The sequence below is a fragment of the Ursus americanus genome, chromosome 1 (genome assembly GCF_024610735.1).
Source record: "Ursus americanus isolate L20-20 chromosome 1, mUrsAme1.1.p, whole genome shotgun sequence".
NCBI lineage: Eukaryota > Metazoa > Chordata > Mammalia > Carnivora > Ursidae > Ursus > Ursus americanus.
Window position 1 is genome coordinate 22794210 of NC_142127.1, and position 13017 is coordinate 22807226.

General features: G+C 34.0%; 1 protein-coding gene across 1 annotated transcript in view; it reads right to left on the bottom strand.

Annotated features, from left to right (window-relative positions):
* Nucleotides 1–13017, bottom strand: part of LRP1B (LDL receptor related protein 1B) — a 576984-nt gene that overhangs the window by 536788 nt on the left and 27179 nt on the right. Inside the window, 1 exon segment of the mRNA XM_087859483.1 lies at nt 402–576. Coding sequence (XP_087715609.1) covers nt 402–576 — 175 coding nt within the window.

The window sequence follows — 13017 nt, forward strand, 5'->3', positions numbered from 1 at the left end:
TAATGATCAGCCAGAAGATGGGAGAATCTGATTTATTAGCAGTGACAGTTAACATCAGCACACAGTAAATATGTTATTAACAACCAGTGTTTGAAATAAAATCAGTGACTTTTCCCTGCATCTCCTTTTTTTCTTCTTTTTAATTCTGAACTGTTACTCCTTAGCAACATAAATTAATAAAATCTTGCAATAATGTATAAAAATCTGGTTTTATGCAGACAACAGAAATCTCTAACCAGGGATCTCTTTTACAATTTCCATATTCTCTTTTTTTGACTGGTATGGCTAATACAAATGATAGGACAATTAATTCTCTGAATTAAACAAAGTTTTCATATAAAATCAGGGCAAAAATGTGTGAAATTTTTGAAAAACTTTACAAAAAAATAATCATACTTTACCCCCTGACTGGGTGAGCTGCAAGACACTGTGGCTTATCGATTCCGTGGATAATTGAAGTTTTCAAAGAGCCATCTAGTCGTGCCACATTAATTTGTGTTTCATCAAATTCGGAGCTAACCCAATATAAATTACGTGAGACCCAATCCACTGCAAGCCCTCTGATACTCTGAATATCTGTAAAACAGGAAAGAGAAAATTAAAAGTGAATGAAGTTTCTCATTCTTTTTGACTTTCCAAGTAAGTTATTTTCTGTCTCAGGGAAAATTTAATTTACACTTTAATTTGTTAGCTAAAATTGTACAAGATTGTAATCTCATTCCCTTATCAGCCCTTCTTAAGGCATGAATAATCATTAATGTCTTACTGCTGAGCCATTTGAAAACCTGAAGCAACAATTAGCATTGAAATTACAGTAACACTCAAGGATTCACTAGTAAACACTTAGGAGCAGACACAGGCAGCAGTCTTATGGGCCAAGGTGACCAACATTCAAATTAGAGTAATAGCTTCTCCAGTTGGTAGCACATCTTTCTAGTTAGGAAAAAAGTACTTGTGGGCCGTCAGCAAATGGGCTATTTTGTGTTTTAAAGTGCCAATTTGTTCCTGAAATGAAATAAAACAATTCAATTTTCCTAAAAATTCACCAGAGTTGAACATCTTTCAAAATAGATAATTAACAGAGATTGACTGAGATATGAGCAAAGAAACAAAGTCTTTTTAATATTCCTCCAACATGGATTCTACAGAAATTACTAAAATCTAATTAAGTTTCGATTCATTACAGCCAATATGAATATTGGGGTTGTTATTCCTTGATTATTTAATTAGGCATCTATAAAAAATGATAGAATTTAGGCTTAAATGCAATTGTACGTTTTAATTAAAGAAACAAATTAAAATCAAGTATTTAAAATGATGGATCCTATAAAATCTTTTTTAACATATTTACCAGAAAATCTTTTTAATGTATTAACCTATAAAGTAGGCCAGTTTAGTCCCCAATCTGTGGCACTTGAATAGTCAAATTTCGTTTTGTCTTTATTTTACAAAGTTTTGTTATTTGCAAGCATACTGAATCTCTAGAGCTCTTTAGACCAGTGTTACTCAAACTTAGAAGATATCTGAAGATTGTTAAAAGGAAGAGTCTGATTCAGTCATTCTGAGGAGGGGCCTGACATTCTGCAAGTTCCAACTAGCTTCCAGGCACTGCTCCAAAGCAGTGGTTCCAATTCACATGCCTCCAGAATCGGAGAGCAGCTGTTGCTTAGTTCTTCAAATTGCTATGTCTTCCATTTTTATCATTTTATCATCACGGCACAAAGCTAGATTGTCAAGTGCCAGTGAAAAGACCAGATTTGTAAAATTTGCTAATTATTTCAAAATTTAAAAGACCAAAATAAGACATAGAGCCCTGGCAGTTCTGGATCAGTTGTAACAGGAATGTTGGCATGGCAGGATCCACCACACCTTTATGTACTCTAATCTTGGCAGACCCTACTGTGTGCTCAAAAATCCTCTTACTATTTCTAAATAACTTTTAGTCACAGCACCCTTAGGGGATATTCTCCATGTTTCAATTCTCTTATCAACATCCTCTCCTCTTCAATTTACCTTCTATCATTAATTTACAGGTAAGTTGGTGAATCTTAAACATGAACTTTATTTCTCAACTCAATACTCAAAATTTCTTTTTATTTTCAGTTTTCCTCATCCAGACCCCTTTTCTTGAGAAAAAGTATTACAACACCTCTGTAAAGCTAAACTTGCCATGTCTGAGACTTATTTATTTGTCTCACCCACGATATTTACTCCTTCTGTTCCTTCACCCTCTGGACTAATTGTTGCTGCGAGACAGTCTTGCATGTGTAATAAGAAGATGTGGCTTCATGTTCTAGGTTGGGTGCCTATTTTTTGTCTTTAATCAAGTCACTTAAATTTCAGTCTCCATACTTATCAGGAAACTGAGGATCATTACAGATAATACATAGGATCGCTGTGAATATTACATTAGATGATGTGTATTTAAGCAGTTTAATGCAAGGTTGAGAGGTATTTTGCCAATCCAAGGACTTAATACTTTCTGCATATTTACCCTGGATTGCTTGGTATTGGCAAAAATAACACAATGTGTTTTTATTTCCTCTAAAATACATGTTATTCAAAGGTTTTGGTTTTTATTTTTGGCTGTTTCTGCTGCTCAAAATCCTTTTACTTATTTCTGATTGACTCCTAATCACGTGGTCTAGAGAATACATTGCACTCCTAAATCAGAAAGCATAGCCAAATGTAAGCTATTAATACCTATTTAGTCCTTGTCAATTCTATGGTTCATGCTCTTTCAAATTTATTTCTGCCTTTAACATTGCAATAGCATCCCGTCTTTTTCTTCATCCAACCAAATGATTTAGCTGCTGCCACATTATTTTCTGACTAGAGATCTCCGCATCACGACCTTTGTTTGTCCCAAAGATATTCAATAGCTTCCAACCACTCAGAAAGTGATGTCTAAATTCCTTAGTCTGGGTTTCTATATAATCTGAATATAACTCCTTTCCAACTTTATTTCTCACTATTTTTAACCAATTACCTCACACTTCAGTCATACCGACATTTTCAGATTTCCAGACTTGTCCTGACCTTTCTAACCTATATGGAATTACCTGTACCTCATACCTTATCACATTTCCACTTACCTGAATCTCACACAAAAATAAGCAAGCTGATTGGCAACATTACCATCAACCACAAAAACCTAATCAATTCTCTTATATATTCCAGCCAGAAAGTTTGTCTCTATCTACCTAACACAATAGGACTGTATCTGGTCAATTCTTTTGTACTTAATGTGATAGTTATTTGCTGACATATTACTACTCTCACACATACTTCTTGAGGGTAGGCTCCTTGCTAATATATATTTATAGCGCCCTTCCCCAAATGCATACAACACTGCTTTCAACATAAATATTTTTAATGAATTGATGAATAAATTCATGACATGCACAATCTATAATTGGGATATCTGAGCTGAGTTAGAAACATCAGATAAGGTCCTGCGTTCATTCTCAAGAGTAAATACATATCTAAATACATACTCACCCAATATTAATTCTCATGCTTTTATCCTTACTTTTTTTCCTACCCATTGGATTAGAGTTTCTAATTATCAACTTAAAGTCTAAAATAAAACTTTTGTCCTTTTGACCATTCCTAATACTTACATCGGTTGTTTTTGTTTTTTCTTGTTGTTGTTGCTGTTTTGTTTTGTTTGTTTTTCTTAGACTGATCTGGTATATTCACCATAAGGGTGGAGAGGGATAAAAACTGTCATATGTTTAGTAAAATTTTTCTTTCCTTAATGAAAATGTTGAAATAATAAACTCTGACTCGACACCTGTTTTTCAAGTAAGTCAAAGACTTCTCAGCAAATTTCTCAAAGAGTTCAATTTTCTATATTGAGGGACCCTTACCTCTTGAACTAAAACAGATTAGATATTTTGAAAAGCTCTTCATTGCAAGAATATTCTCTGAAAAATGATAAATTTTAACTTCTACGTGATTTATCAAGATCACAAGACAGGAAAGTCTCTATGTGCTAACACAGACTTATTTGTTAGCTAAAACCATAAAGGAAGTCAAATGGGAATACAGAGGTTGGTGCAGCCATAGGAACAAAGCCTGAGAAATCAAATCAAGTGATAATCTAGAGATTCATGGATTATTAGTTGCTTAGTGCAAGTGGGCTCAGTGTTTAAATGCACAAAGACTAGGAGAGCTAAACAAGAACAATGCCAGGTATATTAGAAGGGTATACATCATCACTGACAGGTGAACAGGAAAAAACAATCTCCCTGTCTGCTTAAAAAGGAGAATAATTTAAAAATAAAAACAAAATGTATTTTCTCTGTTCTTCCTCTGGATACAGAAAACAAAACACAACAAAACCAAACGAAGCCCAAATCAAACATACACACAAACAAAAACTTTAAGCACAGGTTTATACTAGAGCAATAGATAACTAGTTTATAAACAAGATATCTACTGGTTGGGTAGTGGATAATGAAATTCCAGTTTACAGTGACTCCTCTTCCCCCTAACAGAAGCAAATTCAAATCCTGTATGGAAGAAAAAAAAAATTCCTCAAACCAGGCCTTCACATTTTCCCTAGATTGAGTTCATTCTCATAATAGATCAGAACAAAGAAATAAAACACAGAAAGAAATAAAACATAAGGGCAAGGATTAAGAGAAAAATTAACAACAGATTTAAACATCCAAAGCCTACATATTTTTACATTATTGTGCAAGATGACAACAAGTGAGTGGAATATTTTAAAGGAACAAATATGCTTTGAAATAATAAGCAAAGCCAGTAATTTATTTATTTATTTTTAAAGATTTATTTATTAATTTTAAAGAAAGAGTGTGTTTGTGGGGGTGGGGGGGGCAGAGGGAGAGAGAGAATCTCAAGCAGACTCCCTACTGAGTGCAGAGCCTGATGCAGGGCTTGATCCCATGCCCATGAGATCACAACCTGAGCAGAAATCAAGAGTCAGACACCCAACCAACTGAACCACCCAGGTGCCCCGCCAATAATTTATTTTAAAAAATACTTAGAATACATAAATGAGAACCAAAAATGACTTGTAAATATTTTTAAACGCTATTTAAAAAGAAGCAATTTATTAAATGGATTAACAAGCAGCTTAGACACAATTCAGCCAGTTAACCACAAGACAAATTGAAGGAGTTAGCCAGGGCCAACACAGAGAAGCAAGAAGGTTAAATGAGTTGGAGAATGAATAGTCTAGCAAATCTAGTCAAAGCTTCCAAAGGAGGAAATACACTAGGTTAGAAAAAATGATCAGAGATATTTGAGGGTTTTTTCCTCCCTGGGCTAATGCAAGAAATGATCCCACAGGACGCACAACAGACTCTAGGTAGCTAAATAAAAATGTCATCAGGAAGACAAAGAAAAAGTGTTAAAAGCATCTAGTTAGATAAACACGGAGATTCTTAATAGCAATAAAGAATACAAAAGATGGTAGAATAGTATCTGCAAAGGGTTGAGATAAAATAACTCACCTTGAAATTTGTACTCAACAAAATTATCTTTACATCTATATCTCAACAAGAACAAAAATATTTTTACTTAAAAATTGGGCAAAGGAATGGAATAGACATTTCTCCAAAGCCGATGTAGAAACGGAAAACAAGAACGTGAAAGGATGTTCAACATCACTAATCAGGGGAACTGCAAATCAAAATCACAAGTAGAGACCACCTCACACCCAGCAGGATGGCTACTGTAAAAACAACAACTACCAGCACGATCACAACAAAACCCAAGTGTTGATAAGGATGTGGAGAAATTGGAACCTTTCTAAGTACTGTTGGTAGGACTGTGAAATGGTGCAGCCTCTGTGGGAAACTGCATGGCAGTTTCTCAAAAAATTAAAAATAGAATTACCATATGATTCAGCAATTTGGGTATATACTAAAAAGAATTAAAAGCAGGGTTTTAAAGATAAACTTATGTTCATGGCATAATTATTCACTATAGCCAAAGGTACAAACAACCCAAATGTGCATTGATGGATGAGTGTATAAAGAGTGAGATACATACATACAGTGGGATATTATTCAGCCTTAAAAAAAAAATTTGGATACTTCCTACAATATGGATGAATCTTGAAGACATCATGCTGTGTTAGATAAGCCCTTCACAAATAGGCAAATACTGTGTGATTCCACTTATAAGAGGCACCTAGAGTACTTAAATAAATCATAGACAAAGGAAGTAAAATGGTGGACACTTGGGGAGTAGAATTACCAGGAGCTGGGAGGAGGGGATATGGGGAGCTGTTGTTTAATGGTTATAAAGTTTCAGTTTCATAGGATGAAGAGTTCTGGAGATTGGTTCACAGTGTGAATGTACTTAAAACTACTGAACTGTACACTTAAAAAGGGTCAAGATGATAAATTTTGTGTGTATTTTACCATGATTAGAAAAACCTATCAAAAACAAAAGCTAAATAAATATATTTTCAGATAACATATCAGATTATTACTAACAGATTATCAATAAACTAAAGGAACAGTTAAAGACATAAGTCAGAGAGAAGAAAAATGATCACAGTAGAAAGGCCTTAGATGAAAGAGGAATGGGGTAAGCACATAAATTGGTTGACATGTAGATAAATCTAAATGGAACACACACACACACACACACACACACACACACACACACACACACTGGTTGTCAATTCTCTGCATGTGAAATTTCTTCCTTCCTTCCTTCCTTCCTTCCTTCCTTCCTTCCTTCCTTCCTTCCTTCCTTCCTTCCTCCCTCCCTCTTTCTTTCTCTTTCTTTCTTTCTTTCTTTCTTTCTTTCTTTCTTTCTTTCTTTCTTTCTTTCTTTCTTTCTTCAGTCTGTCTTTTTCCCCCTATGCAGTGGACCTGCTGACACCAGCATCTTGGAGGTCGGCATAAAGGCTTTTGTCCAAAATCAGATATGCCTTCAAAGAAGGAGGGGATCCCAAGTGTCATAATTTTCTGAGGGCAGATATGGCTCTATCCATCAAACCTCATTTGAAGTGGGTTTCTGGGCAATTATTTATCCATTTTTAGGGACAAAGTTAAAAAAAAAAAACAATTGGTAACATTTTTGCCAAGCTTTTTCAAGGGAACTTTGTAAATATTAAATATTCCATTTATTGAAACTATGAAAAACTGTATACACACACACATTACTATATATGACACATGGTATACAAGTCAACAAAACATCCATAAACACAATCCAGCCTAAGAAATAGAATATTGCAAATACTTTAGGGGCCTTCTATGTATGCCCTCACTAATTTTATGCTTCTTCAACTCTGAACAATTTACTGTTTATCATTGTCTTGGTTTTGTCAGTTTTAACACATATATATGTATACCAAACCTATGTTGTTATTTTTTCCTAGAGAATATGAAGCAGAATTACAACTTTTTCACTAATCATATCTCTTAATCTCCTAAACCTATAAATATTGATATTTTAGAGGAATAATTCACTGCTGATTCAGGAAAATGTCCTAAGCAAGGTTGTCTCTTTTATTTTCATCTGGACTAACGTCTCCAACACCTCTCCAGTGATCTGGTTAACTTCACCTCTCTCCCAGCCATCAGGTTTGATTACTTCTATATCTATCATACCCTTGATGTCTGCCACCTTCTTATACCTCTCATTGTTCTACCCTAATTTTTGCTCTAGATTTAGAACATTTCTTAACCTTCTAGCTGTATCCTTATCTATAATTTCTTAGTTTTCAGTCTTTCAGATTTCCACCTAATTTATCTTCAAAAGAGTTTGAATCACCTATAACCGGCTGTAAATGGGTTTGCCTTTAGAAAAAAAAAAATATAAAAATACAAAAACAGCTCTTCTTCCTGATGTAAAACTCTTTGTACTCTGTCTCATTAACCTTATAATTTATTCTTCTCGAAGTCTAGCTACTGCTCACTACTTGCTCCTCCCTTCATATAAAGTGTCCAGAGCTTTGTAACTACTGATATCTCAACCTGGATTGATCTGCTACCATTTCCCCCCAAGGTCTAATTTGACTACTACTGCCTAAGTGAGCACTTCGGTGATCCCATATAATAACTTAGTATTCCTTGTGCTAATTTTCCAAGTAGCTTACACCCTTATTAAACTCCATATTTCATGTAGCCTTATATTTTAGTTAGTTGTTTATATCTCATTCTTTTACCGGATATGAAGCTGCCAGAGGTTATAGACTGTCTTAGCTAAATATAACCATCTCCCCACCCATCTAATCTATCACATATAGAACCCACATATAGAATTTCCCTATGGGGAAAAAATAAAATAGAATTCTGTCCTTCTAACTAGAAGATAAAGAATAAACATAGGAAGTATGGCTCATTTAGCACGCATTGCTATAGATACGTAGTTCTCAATGAAATGGCATTTATAGGTGTGGTTTTGCCTTTCTCTCTTTCTTTCTTTCTTTCTTTCTTTCTTTCTTTCTTTCTTTCTTTCTTTCTTTCTTTCTTCTCTCTCTTTTTTTTTTTTAAATCACAGATGTTGACATTCTTCCACTGAAAGGTTTCCTGGGTGATAATGAAAATTGAAAATCCTATTCAGAAATAGGCAAAACAACAGATGTTCCCTATCCAAACTTTTACTTGAATTCAAGGCCTGGTTCCAAAATCTAGATCTCACTGTTATTACTGACCTGTTTTTATTTCCTTCATTCTCTCTGAATGAATTTTCACAATCGTTTTTTTTTTTTTTCTAAGCATTTTTATTACTGGGAACAATTAAATATGGTGTCTTGCAAAATAGAGGCAATGAATGAATCTTTAGTACTCACAAAATAATTGTTGGCAGAAGTGGATAACAATTTCAAATAATAATGGAAATCTACTTTGAAATAGGTCCAGTTAGATTCAAAGTATTATTGAGAATTAAATTTTATATATTAGCAATGTGATCAAAAGGTCTGCATTTAAAGAGGTTTATATTTTTGTAGTTAAAAAAGCATATGATTATATGATAATTCCCTACCATATAAATGAGTGTTCTTTACAAACATAACTTCTAATTGTATTAATCTTCCTTTTGTTCATTTTTAGCATCTGCTTAGGTCAACGTAATAGTCCAGTTCTTTCAGATAGTAGATGACTCTAGAACTAAAACAATACTTTGTTCAATCAATGGTACTTGCTGAAAGTTGAGTCCTTAATTTTCCAAAGGCAAACGATTCACTTTGCATTAGAATAATCAGATACATCAGGAGTTTTTTCCAATAAAAGTGAATTTTTATTGATAGTAACCTGGAACCTCATAAAGCTGCCAACATATCTCTAAAAGCTTTTTCTTATATATCAGAATAACCAGTCAAACTGCTGGCAGTGGGATGGAATAAACCCTACACTTCACCCAGGTGCTACTAGGTGAACTCAGCAGAGTACGCTGAGTGTATATTAAGTGAACATTGGAAATAAATATTTGTAGAAACCATGTGGTTATAATAAAGTTTTTGCTCTCTAGTTGCCAAAGTTCCTTATTTATAAAAGAAAGGGACGCTCAAGGGGGGGAAACAGCATAGTTTTAGAGTCCATTCAAACTTGGATGTAGCAAAGCTCTGCTACTTCTTAGCATGGCAAACCTGAATTAAATGTCTCCTCAATTTTAAGAACAGAAAGAAACATTTATTTCAAAGCACTGTACGGGGAATAAATGAGAGATAAAAGAAGAATAGATGGAAATGTGAAAACTCAACTATGTAACTCCCAGTTATGTAAGGAACTTTAAGGCCTATTAATGTCTTCTTTTTTTCTTACTATATTAATTGCGAGTTAATTTCTTGCTATGTTAATTTAGAGATTGCAGGGGACAATCTTTTATCTAGTAATGTATAATGGTGGGCAGCATACAGGTACTCAGGAAAGCCAACTGAGCGTAAAAGGACAACACCCAGCCACTGGGGAAGAGGTCCCAAATTCTCTCATTGGAGGGTAATGAGGATGACAGGAGCTTTAAACATACGGTCCTGAGTGTGAATGTGTCTCCATTGTTTCCTCACTTCGTTTCTGAGACAAGGGTTTCAGCTTTCACAAGCTTAAGCTTTCTCATCTGCAGAATGAAGGTAATTCTCAATAAGAGATTTGTAAAGATTACATGAGATTATGGTGCTTGCCACATTAACGACAGCTAGTATTATTCATCACATCAGAAAAATAAACCTGAAAGCATCAATAATTGAAAAATATATGGACCAAGCAGTGACTCAAGGATAAGAATTAATTACCACCAGAGAGTCAGACTGCAGACCACTAGCAAGAACATTCGCTATGAATTGTTACAGTATTTTTTCTGATTTAAAATTACTTTTGTTTTTTGTGAAAGAGGCAAATGCACATGTGTTAATAAATATTTAATTTATACAAAGAATGCATCTATCATCATGTGTTAGTATTTATGCTTATAATGAAATGTGCTTTGTACATAGAGAAGTAACTCTAACAAATAGCTAATGTAGGTAGTACATAAATTAAGAACAGCTTAGTATTTTAAGATATGGAGAATGGCAAAGCAGGCAAACTATTTCTAGACCCATTCACGAAGGCTCAGTGTTTTCTTAGAAAATGGTCTGCTTGGGGCAATGGAGAAATGTAGAGCCTGATTTTTGAAGCAAATTTCACATTAGACTTAAGCTAAGGAAGATAAGGAAAGAAAGAATCTCTCAAGAAAAAGTCCAGTAGAGGAAGGACAGCGAAGTGAGAAAATACAGAGGCCAACATATAAGAAATAAGGGAAAGGTCAGACAGACATTTTCAGGGAATCCAAAAGATGAAAGGAAAAAATAAAGTACAATTACTGGCAGGATTTGAGATACTTTGATGAGCTCACAAGCTGAACTGTCAAAAGTTCATCTCAAGCTTTCTATTAATGGAAAGATAAATCAGTCCTTAACAAGGTTTCACCCTGGAAGAAAGGAAAATGCAACATCATTCAACTTGTAGGGTAGCTAGAAATGAAGGACTTATCTTTGACAATGCCTATTCCTCAACCTTCATAACCAATTAATTAAGTTCCTTTATATATTCACTCTTTTATATTTCTATAATTCTCCCTCATTTCTCTATGTCTATTGTTTCCTTTCTAGCCCAGGTTTCTATCACATCTTACTAAAACCACTATATGAGCCAACAACCTAGTCTCCCAGAGTCCCTGGCTCACCTCCCCCCTATCTCAGACTTCTTCAACTCTCTACTAAACCTAAAAGCTAGAACTGATATTTTCCAAAGGCAAACCTAACCATATAGCTGCTCCCTCCTTAAAACACTTCCTTGGTTCTCATTATTTTCAGTACTAATATAAAAATCAACAACTCATAAAGTCTAGATTCAGTTTCTATTTATTTCTTTAGCTCCATCAACTTGTATAGTGTGTCCCTTTTGTTCAGTGTTCCATACTATTCAGCCAATGATGATTCTCCTTCAATTTCTTATCATATATAAAACATTCCAGTATTTGTCAAATGATTGCATTAATGATTATTGATCCTAATGTGTGTGTGTGTGTGTGTGTGTGTGTGTGTGTGTATAATGTTAGAAAATATCATTGCTCAATTTTTGGTTAATAATTATAAATAGAGTCCTCTAAATGAATATAAGTCTGTGATTTTCTCAAAGACAAATTCATCAAATTACTACTAGCTACCAATCTATAATTATAGACAGAAAATTGTTCTCACATTTTTCTGAAGTATAACATCTTTTGCTTCCTACAATTCACAAAGCCTTTTGGTAAGGATTTCACATTCACGATAAAGTGCTTAAACAACTTTCTGTTAGACTTTGATGACTTTCTTATGAGAAGATCACCTGACTCTCAGTCTTAGAAGGCACCTAGTGTCCTTTAACTGATCTTTCAAGGTGTTTAGTGACATCCACCTAGTCTAACAATGATTATCCAACCATTTTTCCATCCTCTCTGTAAAAAATCCTGTACAAAGAAAAAATCTTTGCATTAGCCTTTTTATAAAGGTTCTTCTCTTATGGCAAGTTTGAAATAAATATTTGAACAAGCTTATAACCAATTCACTCAAGTTGCTTTAATAGTACTAAACTTAGATGACTAAAGAGCTGGCATAAATAAAAGAGCACTTTACTGGTCAAACACTCTCAGATCTGCTAGTGATACTCAAGCCAGCTTTGTAAGTATGATATGTGGAAACTCTTGAAAACCTGTGAATTTAAAACCTGTGCTTCTTATTGCTTTCATTAGGAGATTGATCTTTCCTCATATAAGGCCTGATTTTAAATTTTTAGCATGTTTCAAAGCATGAGAGTTTGATATATCTATATGGATTACTGATCACCCTTTCCTCTATCCTCTTCCAAATCACTCTCTAATGCTTATGGAACATAATATTGAACAGAAACTGTCTTGTTTGGTTTTGCAGTCATGGAAAAGAGCAGATACTCAATGAAGATACACTAAGCTAATAAAAATAACAATAACAACAACAAGAACAATAAGAACTGATCCAGAAATCACAATACACCAAGATTCAAACAAAGACTAGGATAATTCAATTCTAAATATTTAGACTTCAACCACTAGATTTGCATGTATGTCTGACTTTACTTCAACTATATTTTCTACTTTGGGGAAAGTTACTTTTTTTTTTAATGGTTAATTTAACAACATTTATCAATAACCTATGATTTAAACTGCTAGGTCAGGAGATGGACAGAAATAAGTTCCCTGTCTTATTTTTGTAGTCTAGTTCTGTAGAAATTTATTCAAAAAGAAGTTGATAATAAGCTTGACTCAGAGGGGGAAACCAGTCCTTCCCAATATCCTATATTTTCTGTATGCACAAATTGCTATTCCCCCATCAGCAAAAAGGAGTCTTCAAATATGTTTGTTTAGAAATCTGTAAATTTTAAGGAGATCCCTTTTGAATTTTTTTCTTCTTTTGAAACTAATTTTCTAGTTATCAGACTATTATGCACAACATAATTATAGCATTCTACAGTTGTAAAGACATACCATATTATTAAATCTCTGAATAATCAATTCCAACTT